This window comes from Terrapene carolina, unplaced genomic scaffold (assembly GCF_002925995.2).
Source record: "Terrapene carolina triunguis isolate 2854851 unplaced genomic scaffold, T_m_triunguis-2.0 Scaffold231, whole genome shotgun sequence".
NCBI lineage: Eukaryota > Metazoa > Chordata > Testudines > Emydidae > Terrapene > Terrapene triunguis.
In genome coordinates this window covers 4,946,006-4,971,453 of record NW_020664582.1, presented here as the reverse complement: position 1 = coordinate 4,971,453, position 25,448 = coordinate 4,946,006, and the positions used below count along the sequence as shown (strand labels likewise).

General features: G+C 46.1%; 1 protein-coding gene across 1 annotated transcript in view; it reads left to right on the top strand.

Annotated features, from left to right (window-relative positions):
* The window catches only part of CASTOR2 (cytosolic arginine sensor for mTORC1 subunit 2), a 167,166-nt gene extending 144,675 nt beyond the window's left edge, over nt 1–22,491 (top strand). Inside the window, exons 3-9 of the mRNA XM_024204976.3 lie at nt 1,208–1,401; nt 1,871–2,003; nt 6,160–6,283; nt 6,957–7,067; nt 9,866–9,948; nt 13,875–13,969; nt 21,578–22,491. Coding sequence (XP_024060744.1) covers nt 1,208–1,401; nt 1,871–2,003; nt 6,160–6,283; nt 6,957–7,067; nt 9,866–9,948; nt 13,875–13,969; nt 21,578–21,643 — 806 coding nt within the window. The 3' untranslated portion in view covers nt 21,644–22,491. The remainder of the gene's footprint in view (nt 1–1,207; nt 1,402–1,870; nt 2,004–6,159; nt 6,284–6,956; nt 7,068–9,865; nt 9,949–13,874; nt 13,970–21,577) is intronic.
* Nucleotides 22,492–25,448: the final 2,957 nt, after the last annotated feature.

Below are 25,448 nucleotides of genomic sequence, written 5' to 3'. Positions count from 1 at the left end.
TGAACCCCACATACAAACACAACTCAGCTTTGGGTCCAGGTCTGAACGTTGCAGCAGACCCTCTGACTGCTTGAATGGAAATCCTGAACCTGAGCAGTCCAGGACTACAGAGAAGTTCAGAACTCGGTTGCTGAATCTTTCCCTAATCTGATGAACTATTAAAATTTTTTGAAAATGAATGAATAAAAAAACCTATTAATTAAAAAACATCACCATGAATTAAAAAACACTATGAATGAATTTTAAAAAATTTAAACTCACCAGACTAGAGGTAAATAAAAAGGAATAAATATGAGAGTTCCCTGTCTTAGGTACTTATATGGCATCCAGTACTGTAGTATCTGAGTGCCTCACAATGTTTAATGTATTTATCCTCACAACAACCCTGTGAGGTAGGGCAGTGGTTTTCAACCTGTGGTCCGTGGACCCCTGGGGTCTGCGGACTATGTCTAAGATTTCCAAAGAGGTCCACATCTCTGTTTGAACTTTTTTTAGGGGTCTGCAAATGATAAAAGGTTGAAAACCACTGAGGTAGGGAAATGCAATTACAAGTGATAATAATACCTGGTTCTTATATAGCCCTTTTCATCAGTAGATCTCAGAGCACTTTACAAAGGAGGTCACTCTCATTATATCCCCATTTCACAGATGGAGAAATGGGGCACAGGCAAGTGAAGTAACTTGGCCAGGTCACCCATCAGGCCAATGGCAGAGCTGGGAGTAGCACCCAGGTCTCCTGAGTCCCAGTCTAGTGCTTTATCCTCTAGGCTATACTGAGGCAGAAAAAAAGTTAAGTCACTTGCCCAAGGACACACAGGAAGTCTCTGATAGACCAGGGAGTAGAACCCAGGTCTCCTAGTTTCTGGGCTAGTGTCCAAGCCACTGGATCATCCTTCCCCTCTAGTTAGGGGTAGTTATGTATAGAAAGAACTCTAGACAGCTGCAAAAAAACAAGGGAAAGAGAAATTGGCTGAAAGAGATCAGAGAGAGAACCCAGTAATATTACAGGGAATTGATGCCACCTTTTATGTTGTAGCATCAGTGCTGCATCCCACCAATGCTCTAGCATATGTCTTAGGCTCGTAATAAACTTTCTCCACATAATTCCATATGGATTCAGAAACGGAAATGGATCTGATGGTCACATAGTGACCTAGGTTTCTCTGGCGCTGAAATTTACGTCTGTTTTCTCTCCATCTCTTTTCAGAGCTCCCTTCATCAGAACACTTGAGTGTGGCAGATGCTACGTGGCTGGCTCTCAATGTGGTTTCAGGCGGAGGCAGCTTCTCCAGCTCTCAGCCCATCGGGGTGACCAAGATTGCCAAGTCAGTAATAGCGCCGCTGGCTGACCAAAACATTTCTGTGTTCATGCTGTCCACCTATCAGACCGACTTCATCCTGGTAAGACCAAATCAGATGGCCAGGGCTGCTTGTGATTCCGTGTTCCCCAGCAGAATTTGCTGGAATGGGGGCAAAGGAGAGGTTCCAATTACACCTTAAAAAAAAGGGGGGGGTTTGCAATCATTAAATACTTGAAGTAATGCTAAAGTGGGGGTTCACCACTTTATTGTTGGCAACGTCCTTGGACACTTACAACCTGATGTGAATGCCGCTGAAGTTGATAGGAGTCTTTCTGCTGATTCCACAATCAGGCCCACCGGTAGTTGGACAGAGGCCACCAAATTCATTTAACCCAATACCCGTCGGATTGCGACAACCTCCAGGCCTTGTTGTTCCGAGCGTGTGTTGTGTGTACGATTTCCTATGGCTCAGCAGCGCATAAGGACACCTGTGATCTGATCCATTGTCCAGTTCAGACAGTGGGGAAGTGGGTGCATTGTCACACGCCCATCTCTGTCCCTGTCCTCAGATACGCGAGCGGGACCTGCCCTTCGTGATGCATACGTTGGCTGCTGAGTTCACCATCCTCAGGGTCGTGAACGGGGAGACGGTGGCTGCCGACGACTTCGGGATAACGAATGGGTTTGTCAAGCCGAAATTGGGTAAGGACCTGCATGGGCCCTGGTCGTCGGTGCTTTTGTGGAGGCGTCAGTAGGCTCCAGAGCTACCTCAGGTTGGGAGAGTGGGGGTGCATTTCCTGTATTTCTCAAACTTCCTGTGGAATGTTCATGCTATTTCAGGCTGTTAATCCCCTATTTGGCATGTAAGAACACAAGAAAAAAGTAAAATCTAAAAATACATATTACCATATTCTGGAGAAAGCAATTTAGCCTATTTTCATTAGGTGCCTTTAGAGCAGGGGTCGGCAATCTTTCAGAAGTGGTGTGCCCAGTCCTCATTTATTCACTCTAATGTAAGGTTTCGCGTGCCAGTAATACATTTTAACGTTTTTAGAAGGTCTCTTTCTCTAAATCTGTAGTATATAACTAAACTATTGTTGTATGTAAAGTAAATAAGGTTTTTAAAATGTTTAAGAAGCTTCATTTAAAATTAAATTAAAATGCAGAGCCCCCCGGATGGGTGGCCAGGACCCGGGCAGTGTGAGTGCCACTGAAAATCAGCTTGCATGCCGCAGGTTGCCTGCCCCTGCTTTAGAGGATACTAGAGTTGAGTAGGAGAACCACTACAGAGAGAAACTGCTTTCCACCCCATTGCTATACTTCTACCTTAGACAGCCATGGTAGTTTATTTCTAAACAAGGAGAAGATCCCAAGGGAGAACACAGCAGGCCCTCTCTGACCTATCACAGAAAGATGACCTAGAAGAATTTTCATTTCACTTTTTCTTCAATTTTTTGGTCTACTTTGAGAAAATATTTGAAGCTTTTAAAGTGTTTGTGAGCCTGTCAAAGTTCCCAGGCTCAACATTTGACCTACATTAAACGTTCCGTGTGCTTACGTCCATCCCTATTCACTTTTTAAGTACCTCCTTACGTCCCATTGCCATTGGTGGGAATTATGTATGTGCTGGAAATGAAGCACATGCTGAAGTGCTTCGCTGAATTGTGGCTTTACCATTTGGGAGCCTGTATTACTATGTGGTTATTTTCATACCTGTAAATAACTAGAAGCCCTCTGTACTCAGTGTGCTGCCTTTGGGGAAACAAAGACCCAAAAAGGAGAGACAGGAAAGAGTAGAGTCAAGATGCGGAATTCGTTTCTCCACCTTAAATAACGTTGTCTGTAAACCTTGGTTTCATGTCTAATGCACCATAGTTCAGCATGTCTAATGCAAACAGCTTCGCTCAAGTCTCGCCTGCACACTACAGTGACTGGTGCATGGACAATACTATTTAACATTGATAGTTCATTAGCAGTCGGGATTGGGGGTACACTGTGCTGGGTGCTGTACATATATTAGTACGAGACTGTCCCTACCCTGAGCAGCTTCCAGTCTATGGAGACAAGTGACAAAGGGGATGGAGGAGAAGGAAACAGTCAGCTATATACCGTGATCATGAATAAAGTGAGAGTCAGTTAGCCCCAGCCCTGCCGATCAGCCAAGCTATGCTGTAATCGAAGACAACGAGCCACATACAAAGAGCATGGGAAGAGGGAAACAATGTGTACATCAAAAGCGTGTCTCTCTCACCAGCAGAAGTTGGTCCAGTAAAAGATATTACCTCATCAACCTTGTTTCTCTGACACCGTTGATATGCGCACATGCGTTTGCTCTATTGCTTTGTTTTTTAATTGCATTCACAAATACCGACTTCCCCACCAACTGCCCTGCAACCACCTGCCACAAATGCACCTTCTCAAAGCCATTCAATGTTGACTGGGTTTTTTTTAATTTTTATTTCTTTACTTTTTTTGTAAATGTCATAGTAAAATAGGTTTATGAAGGAGCAAAGGGTAGAAGCTTTATGCAGGGGGTTTATATATGTGCGGCGAGGATACAGTAAATGTGAGCTTGGATGGGAGATTCCATCTGTGACGGGTTCCCCCCAGGGTGCCACCTGGAACTGGGGTACCACTGAGCCCTCTGACGCACCAACCTGGGCTCCCTCTCATACTGTGTGCTGTGATAAGCTGCAGACACACTCCCGGTCTTACGCTTCCACCAGCATACACACAGGTAGGGACACACCCACTGCATGAAGCAACAGTAGAAAGGCTACAGCCGCGGTAACTCTCAGCTCCCCAGGCACGCACCCCCTCTGGAACATAAACGCAAAATTATACCATCTTGTGCTGCACAGGGAACTGTACGGCGTAAGCTCATAGAGTCCTCCCACCCCCTGCCAATGTGAAGAGGAATATGCAACAGCCTTTGACCCTTGAGCTACGATTCCCATGCATCTCACTCCAATTCCCTGGTTTAGATAAAGTAAAAATAAATTTCTTAACTACAAAAGATAGATTCTAAGTGATAGCAAACAGTTCAAATCAGATTACCTAGCAAATAAATAAAACGCAAGTTAAGTTTTATACACTAAATAGATGGGATGTGAATTAGCAGATTCTCACCCTAAGAGATTATTCAAGCAGGCTGCAGATTTTGAAGAGATAAGCTGCGCTTGCTTTACAGCTTGAAATCCCCTGGTCTTCCATACAGTCTAGAAATCCCTTTAGCCTGCATCCAGCACTTCCCCCAGTTCAGTCTTTGTTCCTCAGGTGTTTCCAGGAGTCTTCTTGTGTGGGGAGTGAAGAACAACAGATGATGTCACTACCTGCCTTATATAGCGTTAGCATATGGCGGGAACCCCTTGTTTTAAAATTTGGTTCCCAGACCGGTTTGTGGAAAAATACTGACATCCCAAGATGGAGTCCAGAGACATGTGGCCTGGTCACAGGCCCTTGCATACCTTGCTGAGTCATAGCAGCCATTGCTTACAGGCTGTCTGGAATGTTCCAGGAAGGTTAAGTTCTTCCAGGGTCCGTTGTCTTTGCTGATGGACCATCAGCACTGTCTGGCTTCTTCATTGTTATACTAGAAAGGCTCGTTGTGGGTGTCACCCAGAGTAAGCACGATTGAAATACAGATACATAGTCAATATTCCTAACTTTAGATATAAAAATGATACATGCATACAAATAGGATAATCATCTTCAGCAAATCATAACTTCTCCAATGACACCTCACATGACCCATCTTGTGCAAAATGCATCCTAATTATGCCATAATTATATCATCATAATGTCACTGTGAAAAATTTGGGGTGCAGTGTCACACCATCTGTGATCCACCAAGCTGTCAGTTTCCCCCCAAAATGGCATTTTTCATTTTCATCATGAGGACATTTTAGTGTGGTCTCCTGTTTGGTTGGAGTTTGTGTTCCAAGGCCTGTGAACACTCATCAGTCAAATGTCATTTGTGCCTCCCCCCCCCGTATTACAAAAGATCAGAGGGAAATTTTTTTTTTTTTTAAAGTATTACCATTTTCAGTTGCTACCACCTCTGCCTGCCTCTTACCTCATTTGAATCCATCTGATAGACAGTATGTGCCTTAGGGAAGGGGACTGTCCTGGTGTCTCATACAAGGGGAAGCACTTACACAGGGCTTATGTAGCCCACACCCACTCTGTGTGGCGCTCTCTCACCTTCTAGTGGTGTCTGGGCCACACAGAGAGATCGGTTAGCCCAGGGTGTAGCTGACTGAGTCGTGATGCTGAGCAAATGAATACTGATGATATAGTGATATTATATCATCATCTAAATAGTCCCACAGCGCTAGAAAGCCCTTGCTATCCATCTTGCAATTTGAGATGCCTGCAACTGTCGAAATTCACACACTGACCAGAAGTCCCCACTTCTTTCCCATGTGCCCACCACTGTAGCATTTAGGCTCCATGTGTCAATTAGGAGGAGAATGTTCATATTCAGAGGACCTTGTCCTTCTCCCCCTGCTCCCTAACCCTGGTAACTGATTACTTTCAATGGCTGTCTTCAAAGAGGAATATTGCCAGGACCTTGTTGATGTCCCATTACTAGGGGATGCCTGACTGAAGAAAGCAGCTATCTTTGGGCCTTACCTGTAACTCAGCTTACCCTGTTTTCTAGTGGTAGGCAATGCAGCAGCCAAGAGCCTTCCACCAAGAAGACTGTGTCCTCCCCTTCCTGAGGGTCATCCTGTTGATCTTACAAAGACTGGAAGTCTGGTCTATGGCACTGAGGATAACAACAGTATCTGAGCGGATGTGACCTTGATACCAACTTGGCTTTATATCTGTGTGTGTGTGTGTGTCTCTCTTTCAGTTCAGAGGCCTGTTATCCATCCTCTTTCCAGTCCAAGTAATATGTTCTGTGTCACCAGCCTGGATCCAGATACCCTTCCAACTGTTGCTACACTCCTAATGGATGTCATGTTTTACTCCAATGGGTACGTTTACACCAGGGGCAGGGGGGCACAACACCCATCTGGGCAAGCATGTGTGAACATACAAATATGCATTGCTCTCTTCAAGACTGGCAGGAATCCAGGGCTGGCGCTGTGCAATATAAAGTGCATCCTGTATAGTGTGGGCTTCTTGAGAGTGCAACCGTCGGTTGAGATTTTTCAAAGGCCCGTGGGAGATTAGGATGCCCAATTCCCATTAATGGACACCTGCTTCCTATTTAGGTGGCTTTAAACATTTAAACCAGCAGGACTAGCTCATGCCATGAGCTCGTGTGGGCATATTGCAGTGCGACAGCATTGCATTGCTACCACCCATTAACACCTTGCAAGCTAGGCTTGAACGGCATCAGATTTCTCTGCCAAAAAGCGGGCCAATTCCAGGAAAAGTTGGACCTAAAAATAGAACCCTTCTTCTCAAAATGCACCTGATAAAATTAGCACATGTTTGTTGCAGGAACGAGAGTGTTAGTCCATATAAAATTTTTGCCCCGGGGCGAAGGGAGGGAAAAGCACAAAACTAGACACAACTCGCTCTCTCAGAATAAGATGAATGCATGAACTGCTTCTGATTTCAGTGGCTGGGTCCTCTTTGAAAGGTTAGGGTTTCCAATACACTGCTGGCTGGTGTTAATTCTGTTTTGTCTTGTTTCTTCAGAGTAAAAGACACGGTGGTGGGCAGTGAAGACTCTGGACACATTCGCTTTTTCTCCTTCTCTCTCATTGAGGGTTACATCTCCTTGGTGATGGATGTACAGACACAGCAGAGGTGAGGCCCACGACTGACTTCTGCACAGGGCTCATCTGGACCCCAAAAGACCACAAGCAAATTTTTCAGAAGCCACCTACATGACTCCCATTTTCAAAAGCGGTGAAGGCACTTGGGAGCCTGAAAGTCTCACTGAAAGTCAATCAGATTTAAGTCACTTTTGAAAATGGGACTTAAGCTCTTAAGTCTCTTAGGTGCTTTGGAAAGTGTTAGCCCATCATTTGCAGGTTGAACTTGTGCAGACCAGAAAGTCTCACGGAGGAGGTTCAAGTTTCCCAAAGAATAGGAGCAGAATGCAGGCTGCTTTAAATGACACCGTCTTCTGGCATCACTTTCACATGCAGTTAGTCAGGGCTGTGTCTCATTGTCATGGTAATGCCCTGCATCTTGCCCGTGCAGCAGCAGCTCAGAACACATTTGTCCTGCAAGCCAACAAGCTGACTCGAATAAACATACTATCCTGTAATGTTTGTAGTATTCTCCAACTTCCAGTCCCAGATGAGAGCACACAACTCTTAAAGGGCTGAGGGGCTAAAGGCTGCACCAGATGTTGAACCCAGAAGCAGTCTGAGGTGTTGATCACGACCTACGAGGCCATGTCTGATTTGAGTCATGACTGCCTTAGGGCCTGATTCTGCAAGGTGCTAGTTGCCTCCTGGGGAAGCTCCTCCTGACTAAAAGCCTTCTGTGCCTGGCAGGATCGAGCTCCTAAAGGGAGGAAGGATAGCTAGGGCACCAGGGGAGGGATAGCTTAGTGGTTTGAGCATTGGCCTGCTAAACCCAGGGTTGTGAGTTCAATCCTTAGGGATTTGGGGATTGGTCCTGCTTTGAGCAGGGGGTTGGACTAGATGACCTCCTGAGGTCCCTTCCAACCCTGATATTCTATTCTATATTCTGTGATTCTAACTTGTGACTCTGGGGACGTGGGCACAATTCCCTCCTCTGCCACAGACTTTCAGTGTGACCATGGACAAGTCACTTCATCTCTCTGTGTCTCAGTTCCCCATCTGTAAACTGGCAATAATAGCACTTCCTTACCTCGCTGGGCATTGTGAGGATAAACACGCTGAAGACTGAGGTGCTCAGACACCTCCTGGGGGCCATCTAAATACCTAAGGGCTGGTCTATACTTAGCCGCTAGTTCGGCGGCTGGAAATCGAACTTCCTGGTTCGATTTATCGCGTCTGGTCTGGACGCGATAAATCGAACCAGGAAGTGCTCGCCGTCGACTGCGGTACTCCAGCTCAACGAGAGGAGTACCGCGGAGTCGACGGGGAGCCTGCCTGCCGCGTGTGGACTGTGTCTGAACCGCGGTAAGTTCGAAGTAAGGTATGTCGAATTCAGCTACGTTATTCACGTAGCTGAATTTGCGTACCTTACTTCGACTGGGGGGTAAGTGTAGACCAAGCCTAAGATAGACAGATCGAGGGCAGCTTCTCTCTCCAGGTGGTTCCATGTGTCAGCTAAGGCCCTTGAACTAACAGTCCCTAGATTTGGGTATTTGGGGAGCAGAATTTTTTTCAGAAAGCCCCTTCTGTGACTCCTCCCATGTTTCCAGGCGCGTTCTCTCTCTCGCTCACACACACGGCTTTCTCGGTTCAGAGTAATGGTTACAGTAGAAAACCTGAAGCTAGCTTCATCTGTACCAATTGCCTTGTTTTGCCTCATCACTTTTTTAGTCCTGCTTCTCCTTGTCCATTTCAAGCCGGGCAGGGCTATGGCAAAATTCCTTTTTTTTTTTTTTTATTTAATAATTTTGACAGGTAATATCAATGTTTATTTTTAAACATTTTTTATTTGTATTGATGTAAATTTTCACAGATTGCACACAATTATGGGATTTAAACTTTCACAGTTGCAAAAATTGTCAGATAATTGTGTCAGACAATAACTATTTAATGACAGATGTTGAGATTCAAAAAGTTAAAAGCTTTATAACCTTTAAAACACAAATTGTCAATGTCGTGTATCAAAATGAACAAAGTAAACGTCAATCAAACTCTTAAGTTCTCAAGCAGCATTTTTCTTATTTTGCCTGTCTGTAATGATCGTCGGTGGAAATAGTTTTACATCAGTTCGCATGTGTATGGTGAAATCGACATTTAGCAATAAAAGCTGAATCCTTCCAGGCCTAGATATAGACCTGGAAGAGCCCTTCCATCATTTTGGTGCAAGGGGCGTTTAAGTTACCTCTACAGTAAAAGCTGTTTTATCCGGCACTTCACCAGCCAGAAAGCTCTATAAACCAGCATTTCTGATCTTCACTGAAATACCAGTTTATAGTCCAGCTGGCACGGGGCCAGCAGGGGATATCGAGCGCGGGCTCTGGGAGAGAGTTTTTGTGCGGGAGGGCATCCGTGGTGCCGGATCTGGGAGCCGCTCACCTCGGGCAGCTCCCCGCAAGCGGCAACCTGTCCCGGCTGCTCCTAGGCGGAGGCGCGGCAAGTGGCTCTGTGCGCTGCCCCCGCCCCCTCCTCCCAAGTGCTAGCAATGCAGCTCCCATTGGCTGGGAACCACGGCCAATGGGAGCTGCGGGGGTGGTGACTGCGGGCGGAGACAGCACGCAGAGCCGCCTGCCGTGCCTCCGCTTAGGAGTAGCCATGACAGGTCACCACTTGCAGGGAGCCCCCCGAGGTGAGCACTCCCCTGGATCTGACCTCTCATACCCCAACCCCCTCCCTCTTAATTAACTAGCATTCTTCACTTACCGGCACCCCCCATTGCCCTAACATGCTGGATAAAACAGCTTTTACTGTACTTTTAATTGCAGTCTTTCACTTTCACTTTTTTTCTTATAGGTTTCCTAATAATTTGTTGTTTACAAGTGCATCTGGAGAACTCTGGAAGATGGTTCGGATTGGCGGACAGCCACTTGGCTTTGGTATGTAAACAGTCGGAGAATCAATTGGGTGCAAATATATCCACTCCCACGTAGAGATTGATGAGGAGGAGGGAAAACAGTTGCGTTGGCTAAGCCTGTTTTTTAAGAGTCTTCAGCCTATTGTGGAGTTGAGGAACAAGATTTTAAAAAATAGTTTTGTTCCAACTAAACCCAAGGATGAATGGTCTGATTTTCAAATGGGCTGTGTATCCGGTATCTCTTGTTGCGGCCCCCCCCCCCACCCGATCAGATTGAATTGCTGGACTATGGAGTTACCTAAATTTAGGCCCCTGGTTTCAAAAATGTTGGCCAACGAGCTTTCATGTCATTGTGAAACAGGAAAAGGCTAGGCTGGCTCAGTCCATTTTAGAAACCCATGAGTGAGACCAGAAGACAGATTTTAATCTGACTTTCACCAGTGTAAATCCAGGGCAATTGCGTGGCTTCAGTGGATTTAGTACAGATTCTCACAAGTTGTGAGAGCAGAATTGTGGTCCTAAATTCCCTCTTAGCTCATCCCATTTTAAAATCAACGTGGCTTTTACAAAGTGTATCTGGCAGAAACAGCGTGGAGAAAGTGCCCAAGCTTTTCAGAAGTGACCTGTAATTTTGGGTGAATTGTCCAACTTGAGATCTTTTAAAGGGGCCTGCCTTTCAGAAAATGCGCCCTTTAAAAAAACTCGGTCCTTTAAAAATGTCTCAAGTTGAGCACCCAAGATCACTAGTCACGTTTGAAAATTTTGGCCATTTGTTTAAATAACTGGCTTTTGGTGGTAGTAATGTCAGCTTAGAACAAGTGTTCTTGGGGCTTAGGACCAAGTAAAAAAGAGTCACTCTGAGCTACTGGAAGTTAGCTTTGATGCAGCAGTGGCTTATCCTTGGATTTCAAGTGAGCAAGGTGCCCGGGTCACTAGGTCAGCATGAACACCAGTCACTGTGGCAGATCCAGGGTTCATGTGAGTAGGGCTAAGAGACATCCAGCATTTACTCCTCCTCAGAGGCAGGTCAGATGGTGTGTTATCTGCCGCCAGTGAGGGAAGGAGGAAGACAGAGTGAAGGGCACGTGAGGGAGCCTGAATCTCATTAGTGGTTTCTCATTAGACCCCTGAAAATACTTCTGAGTATTAATGTTCTGTGCATACATTTTTGGGATTTATATGGATCCAATAGGAAAAAGAGGAGGTGTGGCAAATAATGCAGTATGTTGTTCCTGCTTATAGGGCCTGATCCTGCAGCGTTTACTCCCATGAACAGTCCCATTTACTACATGAGCTGAACAGGAGCATTTTAGCATAGGTGGGCCCAATCCTGCAACCCTGCTCAGTTCTCATTCCACACAGGAAGAAAATGGTTGGCTGAGATTGTGCTATAGGTGTTTGTCTGATAGGCAATCACTCCGTAGGTCAGAAGAGAAGGGTTACAAGTTACAATGTCCTTTTTGATCTAGTGTTACCACCTTCCACTGATCTCAAACCAAACGTTCCTAAACCGCTTCTGGCCTTTGGACCAAGGACTGGGGATAGGAGCTTTAAAGATGATGGTTATGGGTTAGAGTGTTGACGTGCCAAAATATTTCCTGGGCAAACCTCAGCCGTCCGCGACGCAAAGCGATGCCTGCAGTGCAAGCAGTCAGGAAACGCTGGGAAAGGGCAGACTTCGCTAATGATAGAATAGTGTATGATTCAGGGCAGCCCCAGCTGGTAAAGAGAGGGGATGAGAATTAGCGCTCCAAATTGATTGGATGCTCAGGCTTTCCCTTACTGAAAGGCTGGAGTTCCAGCTCCGTTTACCATTTCTTGGAATGGCGGCTGGATACCAGGTGCTTCACTGTGTCTGTGGAGCTGTCTATACTGCAGTCCTGGGGGTGACTGCAGCTAGTGCAGACACACCTGAGCTACCTTTAATCTAGCTAGCTCAGGTCCTGGAGCAGTGACACCCTGGCAGCGCGGTTCAGCGTGGGCCATCCCTGCTAGCCACAGCTTCACTTCTCCAGGATCCAAGCTAGCTCCAGTGCGTCTGCTCGAGCTGCATTCACACCCTAGGATTGCAATTTAGACACACCGGCGGCCTTGGGTCAGTCAAAGGGCCTTGGCAGAGGAGATTAGGTGTGCACAGGGGCTGCTGTGTCACTCCCATTCTTATTGGTGCTACAAGGTCACAGCCTTTTACTAGTGGGAAGTGTGTCCTCTTGGAGCCCAGTTTATTTTCTCTCCCTTCAAGCATCTGCCGTCTCACTTGAGTTGTTAAACAGGCCGTAAATTCTCATCCAGCCAGCAAAGGACTTTGTGCTACTGTGTGTGATTGGGGGAGGAAAGAGCCGGCACATGGAAGCGAAGGGTATCGTTTTTTACACACACACACACACACACACACACACCTACCTACCTACCTACCTACCTCAGGTCGCTAATTACAAAGCTACAGGGAGAATAAAATCGGAAGGGAAATAGCATGTAAGAAATGATAAAACAGCCTAATCAATGGAAATGGGTAGAATGGCAGAAGCAAAGCGAAAGATTGACATGGGCTCCCCTTTTATAAGGAAAAAAAAATACTACATGAGTCTTCAGCAGGAGTCCATCATTTTGACTGACAATATTGAGCCCTGCAGTGTTGTCTTTCACCAAGAATGTATGTCTGCCAGACCCACGCTTGCTCCTTAGTTCTTGTTGTTCAGGGTTTGTCCGTCCCAAATAGATACTAGGTCTCTGCCCTCAAAGGGCTTGCAATATAAAGGGCTTACAACATTTTGCAATTTGTAATTCTTTGGTGAGGCTAGCTAGAGGGAAGACAGGAATTGTTGGAGGTTTGGGCGTGGCATTCTGTGATGGACGCATCACAATAAAGAGCCACCGACGACGTTCCTGCTTCAGCACAGTTGTCAAGCCGTTGTTTGGAGCGCTGCAGACCTGTAGAAAGGAGGTTGTTCGCATGGGTCTGGCTCCTCCTCACTCCAGCTGTTGAGTCTCATTAAAAGCAGCTGAAAAGAGGTTAAATATTTCCCTGATGTCACTTTTGCATGTAAGCGATTGCTGTTGATGCCACAGGTATGTTACATGATCACCAGTGTGAATGGGCACTAGCCAGTGGGCAGGGAAGTCATGCCTGGATGATAGCCCATGGGCAGGGGAGGTATCCATGAGACAGCGTCTATATATTAAAGTGTGTTCCATGCTAAAAAGTTCCCTGCCTTTAGCATGAGGAGTTGGTCATTCATTTCTCAGAGCTTGTCCTGTTAGCAGAGAGATACCCCTGGTATTTTGAGTCGGCACAATATGTCCACAGTGTAATTCAGCAGCTGTCTGAATCCAGATTAAGTGAAAATACACAAAAGACAGTCGAATGAAATAGCCATATTAGCGCAGACGCTTAACCCCGATTCCTACAGGAAACCCTGGGATTCAAAGACCAAGCAGTTGGAATGAAGCAGCTGTGTAGGAAATTGTATATACCTGTTGCATTATTCTCGGTATTTCTCATTCCTTTTCTCACTTTTCATCACCCTCAGGCAGTGGCACTGGAAGGACTGCAATAGTGAGGGGACCAAGCAACCCAATTGGGCCAAATTTGACCTCGCACGTGGGGTCGCAACGCCACTCACTCCCTTTGGCCTGCTGCTGCCCTGGTCATATCAGCAGGGCAGGGGCTCCACCATCATGCCACCCCTCACCCAGGGCCAAGAAGGGAGCGTGGGCCCCCATTCTCTCGCCCCACATTGCCCTTCTGGCAAGTTCAGGTTCTCAAAAGTTGGGGGGGCATGGCCCTTTGCTTCCCCAGCCCGTCTCCAGCACCTATGCCCCGGGGTTAATGCTGGTGGGTTTCTTAGCTCCTTTGGCATCATTAGCAGGGGCTAGTCAGACCTACAAGTGCTTTCCCATGGTGGAGCTCCGTTGGGAACGTTATTTTTGTTCTTTGTCTTCCCCTAGATGAATGTGGAATTGTCGCTCAGATTTCTGAGCCTTTGGCTGCCTCCGACATCCCAGCCTATTACATCAGTACTTTTAAGTTCGATCACGCATTGGTAAGTATCTGAATAGCTCAGAGGAGTGGGGAGGAGGGCAGAGCTAGTCCTTTTTTCCCCCACGAGAAAAAAAATCCTTGGCGTTTCTCTTTATAACTGCTTGTTAAAGTGACTCGGGCCTGGTGTCGCCAAGTGCGGAGGGGCCCGAAACCTCTCTAATGTGTCTTGTCGACTGCTTGAGCATGATCTTCCTGATGATTTTCATCCGCTGCTGAGTGACCATTTAATTCAAGTCAGTGTCAGAGGGGTGGGAATGTGTGGGGTGGGGGAATGAGAGGTGCCTCATTTCTAGTCAATTTTCACCCGTCCACACTGCTGCACCCCCGCATCTAAGACTTGGCTACCATGGCTGGTCAGCAGGGCACACATCAGCAGCTTGAGGACTGTCCATTGTTTGAGCCTGGCTGAGGCTGATGGTGGCCTGTAGTGGAGAGCTCAGGGTAGTTTGTACCTCTCTTTCTGCCGTGCTCGCTCGTCTTTGCCCAGTTCCCTCTGGTCCCAGGTCCGGGTGCATGCTTTCCGTATGTGGCAAAAGATGCCGAGTGCTTCTGGTTGCAAAGGCAGCTATTTCTTCAAGACCCTTTAAATTAGACATTTTACTACCAGCCTAGACCTACAACCCACGCGCTCCTTAACGAGTGACACCAGGGCTTGTGCTGCATCATCTGATTACCTGCATCCAAAAGCCCTCCTCATTTTCCTGTAAATCGGGTCTGACTCGACACGCCAGGCAGATGATACGCAGGTCTTTGCAGCTGGGTTTCAGCTACTATTTGTCAAACGTGGTGTAAGTGTAGTGAGGGTTCGGGCAGGAGGTTAATTCCTGTAATGTGTCGTACCCGTTGGGATACTGTTAAGATGGCTCATCCTCAGGAAAGGGGGAGAGACGCCAAAGCTTTTGTTCTGCATATTCTGGTATAGTACAGCCCCTCCAGCTGTGATTTGCTTTGTCTTGCTTATTGTGCGTGTGTCTTATTGCTTAGTCCACTCTTGAGAAGGTCTCCTACCATTGGAGTCCTTTCCATCCACACTCTAACTCAAACAAATGGCTTTTGTTCTTCAGCACATTGCGATGCTGGCTATAAGGCTGTGTAAACTGGGGGAGGTGGGGAAAGTAGCTCCTAGACATCCCTTCTTTTCTTGGAAAATCATGCTCCATAATACTTCCTCTGCCATCGTGATTTACAGAAACGGTAGAGCTGTGGGGCTTCAGGAAGTGCCGCAGTGGGAACAGAGTTTCAGGGGAAGTTACGTTACCCCTCTCAGTCTTTGCCCCTTCTTAGACAGAAACATCGGCTAAAGCTCTGAAGTGTTTGAATGCCTATTTTTGGTTTGTTCTGCTTTTCATGCAGCTTTTTGCTTCCAGGTTTCAGCTAGGTCTGGCCCCAAAATACTTCCAGAGAGCGTGATGATATTGCAATCCCAGCTCAGTTGTGCAGGCCTCTGAGGAAGTTTACGTAAGCATCTGAACTTGCAAATGCCTATCCCAGCTGAATTTGTACTCCATGGCTTGGGCCCGAATCATTATTGCTCATGTGAGCAGCCACTTTCAAGTCATTAAGACCATTCCCTTGGGCTCCAATCCAGCAAAGCATGTTCTTTATCTTAAGCCTGTGAATAGGCCCATGGAAGCCAATGAGCAAAGTTTTGCAGTCGTTCTGGCACCACTCACATGGCGCGATTTAGGAGTTCGGGGGTAGCCCTGACAAACTATGCACGACAAGAATCAGGACACACTCCTTTAGCCATTGCAATGTTTTCTAGTGCAGGTGGCCTATCCTGGTTTGACCAGTATCTTTATCTCACTTCTAACGTGATGAAAAAGTGGGACTGTTACCACCTTACTACTACTTCATAAGGGCATGTGTGGTTTACCAAAACATCAAGTCAACCGTGTTTTTCAGGAATTTCCCGTGAGAACCAGTAGCCTTGACTCTGTTTAGATTAGGGACGCTGTGCTCTGTATGCCCAGTGTTAGCCCAGATACACTGTCCTAAGTGGGGAAGATTGTACCGCTTTTATTTTCATCTGTAGTTTTGCAAATTCATGTGAAAAAAGCTGCCACCTTGGGCCAGTGTAGAAAGAGCCAAAAGCTCCAATTCTTAGCTCCCTACCTGTCCTGGGCCACATGATCTGCCACCTTAGAGGCCAGATTTGAAAACCCACCTCCGTTTGGTTTCTGTTTGAAGCTGTGCAAACAGTGGGGAGGGAAAATCCGGGGTTGGATTTTCTAGAATACATGCACACAGTTGTGTGACTGCATGTACAGTTACTACAGTTGCATGCACAATCACCACAATTGTATGTACAAATTAGGTGCAGTGTGCAAAGTTTGAATAGTGGTGCACCTGCAGGATGCAACCAGGATGGAGTTTGGCTTGGATCGGTTCCTCAACAGGGCAGAAAATCAGCAGTCCATGTGATAATCTCAGCTAATATAAATCTGTGACGGGGAGTTTTTTTTTAAATTCTGTCCTTTATTGTTTGCATTACAGTTCCCATTACATCACCAGACACTTATTACACTGCCCTGACTTTTGACCTGTAAAAGCTCAAAGAGCAGATTCAGGGGTTTTTTAAAAAACTAATTACTTCAGCCTTTCACAGTTGACACAACCCATTTACAACCCACAGGCCGTATGTGTACAGAGTAAAAGTAAACATTATTCCAGATAGCAAAGGTCAAATTGTTGTATACATTTGGCTTATTTTCTTGAACATTAACTACACTGATAAGATAAGCCAATAAAACACCATTTTAAAGTCAATACTGTTAGCTTTGCCCTGCATTCCTGGTTGTCATTGTGGGTCCAGGTGCATGCTTTCTGTATGTGGCAAAAGATGTGGAGTGCTTCTGATTGCAAAGGCAGCTATTTCTTCAAGACCCTTTAAATTATACATTTTACTACCAGCGTAGACCTGCTGGCCATTTGCAGCCATGCAATTGCAGTGATTCTGCAGGCAATTTCCTCATCTAAAAGTCTCTCTCCACTTGCCCCCTCAAACCACCTTGAGGCTTTGTTTTCTTGGCCAGGATTAATTCAGCTGTTTACGCTCCCCACCCAGAGAGGTCTACTGATCGCTCGTGCTGGCCAGCATAAGTCAGTGTTCTCTCATTTTCCTTGCAACGTTTTCTTTCATAACATTGTCCAGAGCCCCTTTTCAACCAAAGAAAATTGTTCCATTTGGCTCCTCAAAACTCTCTGCCAAGCTGCATTATCGCAAGTTAGCCCTTACTGTGCCACAGGAAAGCTTACCAAGTTGACTCAGCTCCAGAGGCCTGGGCATCCAGCACTGAGTCTCCTGGCTTGAGATGGCCTTTGATTGGCAAGGCCTCACCTTGATTCCCAGCCCTACTTCTCTCACTTTAACTCCACCCTTTGATAGCTTGCAGGGTTGCAGGGGCTTTGAGGCCTGGAGACTGATTGCCTCTGAGGTCCTCCAACTGTGCAAACACTCAGAATGGCTGTTGTTTTGGACAGCTATCCGAGTCCCACATCAGCTCCAATCGACTACAGGGATTCTTCAGTCCCAAGGAAAGATCCCTCTCTAAAGGCTTGCCAAAATATTTGTTATTCTCAAGAGCACCTCTCATCCTCAGTCAGTTCTTTTTATTTGGTGGAGTCTGCCAGAGCTATTAAGTTGAAATAGGAAAAAAAAGCAGCTAATTCCTTCCACCCCTTCCATCCTCTTCCTGATTTATGAAACAACTGCCTAATCCTACTGTCACCGCCTGGCTCTGCAGGGGCAGCCTACCTAGGGAGAATCATCTCCCCTCTCCGCCTGCCGAAGGCTGGAAAGGTCTTTAGCAGTTGTTACCCCATGTTCTGAGTTGCTTTGAAGCTTGTCTGTGTGAGTAAAGCTCTGAGTTTGTTCCTTGGAAACAAGCCTTTATAAGGGGGAGATTTGGACCCCACTCTCCATTATGTCGCCGACCCTCCTCTCCCTAGATCGAACATTCGCACCGGCCTGGCCAGGCACCGCTGCGTGTAGATGATATTTCTCAAGGATTAAATTGCATCTTGTGTCCTCTCCCAACTGCCCCCCTCCTCCCTTCAAGGTCTCTCGGTATCTGTGCACCTGGCAGAAATGAGAACGTTTTAGAACAGCGGGTTGTTCCTTGTTCGACCTTGCTCCTTTTTCTCCCCCACGTACCATAGTGGGAGAAAACTTGGTCATTTGAATTGTTAATACGTGGCTGACTGTCTGTGTATAGATATTAGTAGAAAATCAACTCGTATCTCTTCCCATTAGCTGTAGAATCTGACATGACTGGGAGTATTTGTCCAGTCCCTGGAATTAAAGAGCCTGAGGAGAAAATCACACTGGGAAGGGGTGATAAGGCTTTAAAGTGCTCTCTAAGCCCTGGCATGTAAGGGGTTACAAGTAGAACCCAAGTGCCCTGCCTATCCCTTCGATGATCTAGGGTGAGGCTAGGAAAGCCAAAGGAACACCTGCTGCAGGGGCAGCTGCCAGGGGAAAGGACGTACCCTCTACCCTCCCAGCCTGCTGACAGTTGTTACCAGGTGCTGTAAATTGCTTTGCTCTTGTTTTGAAGCTGCTTCGTGGTGTTAAAGCCAGTGCCGAGGAAGGGGCCTTGAACAGAACTATAGCTGGGGCTTTATTTGGCGTTCCCTAGCCGGTTTATCTACCTACAACTATAAAACTTGTTCAGGCAAATGAAGCTCTTGCAGGCCAGGTGAGAGGTTAAAAAGGCTACACTGATGGAAACCTGGATGCCCGTGGGGGCAGATTGTTTAAACTGGGACTGTTCGTACTCCTGGCCAGTAGAAAAATTTAGCCTGGCTCTTCAGTTGATGATTGGCATAGCTTCAGTGGACTTCTTCATTTTTAAGCCAAGAGATAGACAAAATGCATGTCCTCAAAGCCCCCTGGCCAAAATTGGGGCTGGCTCTGTCTTCTTGTGATTCTGCCTTGCACAGAAAACCGCCTGATGTGAATTTTACTTGCAACAAATCTTGGGGAATTGATGGTTCATTTTTACCTCTGATAATTAGCCTGGGAACGATCTATTTGCATTTTCATAACAATGAAGCACTTTCTTGAAGGAGGTGTAAAGGAAAACATCCCACTACAGATCTTGCCTGTGACCCGCCTAGGGTTAAACTAAGGGCATGTCTACACTGCAGTTGCTGCTGTTATTGCAGCTTGGGTACGTCTATGTAAGGCAATCGCCCCCTGTGACTGTAGTGCAGACATACCCCGAATCGGTGGGATTGGGCAAGAAAATCTACAGGGTGGCGTTTTCAAAGGCGCCAAGGGAGTTGGGGACTCCACTCCCATTGGTTTTCGTGCATTTCATGAAATGCAGATCTCTCACCTTGCTGATAGTTGAGCAGTGATCCTAAACTAACCTGAAACAGTAGAATCAACACTTTGGCTGTATCTTAAGTTAACCATGGTGGCACAGAAACTCATCTTATTTCTGTGCAAGGATAATGGGACCCTTCCATAACAGAGTATTGACCTGGATGAACACTTTGCTTCCAGATCAAAGTTACAAACAGGGGTAGAGGTAGTAGAGCATCCAGTGTCAACAGGAGAAATAAACACTTTCACAACTGCTGGTCCGGAGCGAAAACCAAATAGTACAGCGCCCTTCCAAGACTAGACAACACATCTGATCATTACAAGGGGCAGCATGAAGAGGAGGGAAGAGGTTTTGAGTTAGGATTTAAAATGACAAGTGCTCTTTTAAAAAAAAAAAAAAGGAGGAAAAAACCCTGATGGAAGGGAAGGGAGTTGGGAGAACAGCATTAAATGTCAGAGTGCAAATTTTAAACCAAGGACACAGATGGATGGAAAGCTGAGAGCATGAAAATGGTGCAAAGCAAAACCATTAGCCATGCTGCATGGTTCTGGGCTGATTTAAAGAGGATTTTGGAAGAGCAGCATAGACAACATTGCAGAAATCGAGGTGTCCTTTTGTTGTAACCAAAGGAAGAAACTCACCTCACCATCAGTAGGGGAGTAGCATTTCCTTGAAAGGATATTGGGGAAAGCCAGAAAGTTTCAAAAGACTATAGCAGGTTTCTCATCCTTCCCCACTCCCCCCTCTTTTACCCACTAATTTCATTGCAACCTAATTCCAGTCCCGCTCTCCCCAGCTCTAAACTCTGGCCGTTATCCTCCAGTTCTAGACAGGATATTTAGTATTTCACTAGTTCGCCTCCTAAAAAAATACGGTGAAGGTCTCAAAGATACATGTACTGCTCACCAAAGCACCTGTTCCTATACGTTACCCTCATTTTCTCTTCCCTCTAGTGTTTGCCATCTCTCAGGGCTGGTCCACACTAACCCCCCAGTTCGAACTAAGATACGCAACTTCAGCTACGTGAATAACGTAGCTGACGTCGAAGTATCTTAGTTCAAACTACAAGGTACTTACCGCGGGTCCACATGCGGCAGACAGGCTCCCCCGTCGACTCCGCGTACTCCTCTCGCGGAGCAGGAGTACCGGTGTCGACGGCGAGCACTTCCGGGATCGATTATCGCGTCTAGACAAGACGCGATAAATTGATCCCAGAAGATCGATTGCTTACCGCCGAGCCCGGAGGTAAGTATAGACGTACCCTCATTTTCTCATGTGTTAGCTTAGGGCTCGATCCTGTAAGATACCCTGTGCAACTTCACCGGGCTCCCCATAGGTTTAAGGATCTGTCAGCACCGGACTGGGCCTTTAGAGCGCAAACACTTTGAGACAGGGACATTGTCTCTTTCCGTGCCCGTAAAGCCCCATGCCTCTCTGTGGTGAGAGAGAAGCAATAAAACCTCTGCTAAGGCCCTCTTGGAAATGTACCCACATTTATGTCTCCGTGCCCTTTCCAGCTCTTCTGTGAAAGTTGTATCGTTAGCTGCCTGAAGTGAGGCACAGACCATGATGTTGCTGGTGGGACTACACCCCCCCTTTGGCCAGACGTGATGTAGGAACATTGACCGAGTTGTCAACTGCATTCCCCTTAGGGAGCCATCACTTTTCTCTTTTCTTTCTCTCTCCCATTCCTCTGTGTTGGCTGGTGCTATCAGCATCTGCTCCTCCATCTGGCAGAGCCAAGAAGCATGTGGTGAGAAGGAGAGTTGTCTGCAGCTGCCAGTGGAGTCACTGTTGATTGCCGAGAGGAAGTGCTTTTAAAAAAACAGAGCGGCCAACGCGCTCTTCTCCTTGCCAGTTGACTGTGTCACTGCTGGGAAAGACTCATGAGGGGATGTGGGGGCAACCAACCTGGAACCTAAGCAAAACCGAGTTACTTCTTTTCCTGGGACTTCCTCAGCCCCAGTACAATGTGCAAGCCCGCTATCTACTGCCTAGTCATTTGTGAGCAGTGTTGAGAGCCTGCTATCAGGCTGTAACACATAGGACAAAGCAGTTTGTTACTCAGACCACTAAAAACCAGACTAAGAATGTAAGATGGAAACATCTGTTTTGTATTAACTGTGGAGCTCAAGTATCCTGCCCAAGGTAAATACGATGTTCCCCGTGGTTCACGTTAGCTTTGTGTGCTGCCTCCTTTAACTAGCCCCTCTCTCCACAGTCGTCCTTCAGTGGCTTTTACTGGAAACATTCCCTCTCTCTTTGGTTTTCCACAGGTACCCGAAGAAAATATAAATGGCGTAATCAACGCACTCCAAGTCAGTCAAGCTGAAAAGCATTAGACATCTTCTGAGCTGGTTGCAGATGCTTTTTTATTATTATTCCTTTTCTCACAGTATTTCTTGAAAAATCTGACTCCGGAGAGAGAGATTGAGGTGTCATGAAGAGAGACTGTGAACTGATGAGCAGAAGCGGCTCCAACAAGCTTTTTTTTTTTTTTTTTTTTTTTCCCCTTTCTTTCTTTCTTAAAAGTGGGAGGGCGGGGAGTTGTTATGATGGTTTCCTGACATTAGACTCCAAAGCAAAATGCTTTCCTGCTTTTTTGGTGTGAAAGGAATTGCAGGTAGAGATGCCGCCTCTCACTGAAATTCAGAGGTATAGACAGATTGCATACACAGTAGCTTTAGGGAGAGCTTCAAAACAACACCTGAGGGGGAAGAGCTGCTTTTTTAGCAGAGAGCATGAAAAGCATAAATGAAAGAAATGTGGAATTAAAAGGAAAACAAAATGTTGAACTGTATTGATCTTTCTACTAGCATCAGACTATATAAAAATGGTAACAATCCCTTAGGATCGATGTTCAGATGGGATACTATTTTCCTTCACAATTCAATGTTGTGAGAGGGTGGGAAATAAACTATTTATTTTTTTTTCTTCTGCAATTCAGAATTGGCTGCACAGAGAACATTGCAGCATGGGTCTTTATTAAGGGCTGTCTTCTGCCGATCTGTACTTCGGGGGGCCTCTGTGTGCTGTTGAAGTTATGTATATTAGCTCCATTTTCCACAGTCCCCCAACATCCTCTTGCTACAACATTGTGTCCAGGCATCCTTCCAAGCCCAAGAAAGTTTGCCATTCTCTGATGTCTGTTATCTCATGCCATCCCTTCCCTTTTCCCCGATCCCTAAACTCTTAACATGTAGGGATTGAGGATGGTTGTCATGAGTCCCACTTGCTTAACCAGCCTAGTAGATGCAAGTGATGTACGCTCAAATCCACTCCCTTCCATTCCTACTGAGCCACTCTCGCTCCCCTGATGCTTTCCACCACAGCTCTATTCACAAGGGTAAGGAAGCATCTGAAAGTCCTGAGCTCATGGCTTTCTCAAATCAGGTCTCCTCATGGAGGCAACATTGGTTTTATCAGTGTAGCTCAGGGCTCTGTTGCCTTTCTACCACTCACGTCCTTCTACGGCCAAGGCTCTTGGTGAATGTGTTGCCATCCAGCAAAACGGTTGGCCAAGAGCGCTGTGCTTTTGCCCTAAGCAGGGGATGTTGATACCCATGCCCTTGGGGTCCTATTTATTTCACCTGCTACGTAATTTCTTTGGTGAAACATGGTTCTGGCTTGGTTTGGTTTGGCTGCGAAGCTAGGTTCCAACCCGGTGGGAGTCTTTTCATTGACTTAGTGGCTTTGAAGCAGGACCTCAGGGCTTTGTATTTAGAAAAGGGACCGAGTTCTACAGAAATGTGCTGAAACATTGACCTGGTTCCTTATCCTTGTGTTACCAGCTCTTTTAGAGGAAAGTGATGTTGGTCTTTAATAGGCAGCCCTATGGCCTGCAATCCCGCCGGGAGCTGCCTACATGTTGACAGCCCCTTGCAAAAGAAGCGATGAGCCAGTGGGAACGAAGCTCAGTAGCCCAACATTTTACCTGGTGCCATATGCATCTTCTTCAGCCCATTTCAGAACTGACCCGCGGTCAGGAGGGGGGTAAAGCCGATGGTGAGCGTAGAGCAGGGAGGGCAAGCATCACACAGGAGTCTGCAATGAATGCACCTGAAATGCCGTATGTCCGCAACAACCCGCTCTCTGGTGAGACGCAGGATCTGTGAGGAGGAAGGCCACATTTAGAGATCTTGTTCTATAGGTGGGAAACTGAATTTCCTTTGCATCTTTTAACCTGTTTTACCTCTCCCCACACACTTTTTTTTTTAATTAAGAAATTGTGGATTCTGTAGCGTTAGTGAGGATTTACAATCCCAATGTAACTTCAGAGAGAACCACCTACACAGACCTGCATCTTGCAGATTTTCTCCAGGCATCTGTTCCCAACCAGTACATATATATATATTCATACGTGTGTGTACAGACATAGATACACACACGCTGCTTACTGTGTCATTCAGATTACACAAGGTTTGGGGAGGACTAGGTATTAAGAGCATGATGTTTGGCTTATCAGAAAGCTCACTCTAGCCCTGATGTGGCAGTGCCTACAAAGTTAATGGAGGATCCTTTGGGGATTTTTTTAATCAATCTGTTAAACAGTTAATGGAACTAGAGCATCTTTAGGCAATAACATAGATACCTTTCCTTTTTAGACCCTAATTCAGTCCACCATCCCTATTTCGTTAAGCGCTTCACTTTAAACACCTGCTTACATTCCACTGACTTAAGCACATGTTCAAGGTTAAGCACGTACTTAAGTGCTTCACTGAACTGGGGCCTTGAAAAGAACATTTTGGTTTCCCTTTAGGCAGCTTTTCAACTGCCCCATGGAGAACTATGGTAACTCTAGACTTGGGGGTTAATGCTAATTACAGTTAAGACACCCTGTGTCTCTGGATATTTGCTCGAAAAGCTGCTTTCCTCATGCTCTTTTGCAGCATATACACAGACATGGTCTCAAGTTGTGTAGTGTGATTTTTTTTTTAATTTTTTTTTTAAATATCCCACCTACTGAAGGACTACAATTGCTATACAAAACTGTTCTATGCCTAAAGAGCCCTTATGTCAAACCACAAGACCCAACTGAAGTCTGGCTGAGCTGTTGGAAGGTTATGGGGTTTGATTAGTTGCTTTTCACAGTACAGCTGTTGTAGGGTTTTCATCCATTGGGAAAGTGGATGTGTCCCTTTGTGGGACTATGGTTTTATTTAGCGATGCACAGAGTCCTTGAATGAGATCCAAACTGCCATGTACTACTTGTTATCCAAGGTTTTTGAGCAGTAGAGCTGCAGACTTTTTTGCAATGTTGTGGGTCTAGAAAATTTTGCTTATCAAGGGTATTAGCTATTGGAAAACTATTATTAATTAGTTTACGCACTGGAGAGCAATTACATTTGTTACCCTCTCCGTGTGATATTGCTGCTTCCTAAGGACGAAGATGTTTATATGAAGGGATTACTTGAAATGAGCAGCAACTTTACTGAGCCTTAACAGAAAGAAAAATAATGATCTTGTTATAACTGTTATTTACTCTGTACACTCAGGCTATTCTAGATGACAATATTTTTTTTCGAGGGAGAGGGCCTTACGTTTATGATGTTTACGGATGTCTCTGGTGTGCTTTAAAACTCTCTTCACAAGGCAGGTCGATATGCTGTCATAAAAACGTGAGCCTGGAAAAGTCACATGGTGTGCTATGACATTGAGTGAAGTATCTCTAAAATTGCCATAGGATTAGCTGTTTTTTCCCCTCTCTTTTTGTCTTTCTAACCCCAGAAAACCTCGATTGTTTTGGACAACTGTCTGGATAATTTGACGTGATAGCTAAGGAGCCTTTGAAGGGCCAGTGCAATAGGCAAGTTGCAGCCTGATGATGAGAACTAAGCTGTAATTTCCAGCTTGGGGAATCAGACCTGTGCTAACTCGGATCAAGTTAATATGCTAAAATTAGCCGTGTAGCCAAGGTGGTGCAAGTGGCAGGACGGGCTTGCCACCAGAGAATGTATCTAGGATTTCCGACGGGATCTTACTCAAGGCAGCCAGCCTGTCGGCTGCTTGTGCAGCTTCACTGCATGTTAGCTTGACCAGCGCTAAAGTGGGTACGTCAAGCCAAGCTGGAAACACCACCTCCAGCACCAGTATAGACATACCCTAAGAAACTAGTAAAACAACCAGGTTTGGTGCCAGGATGGCGCC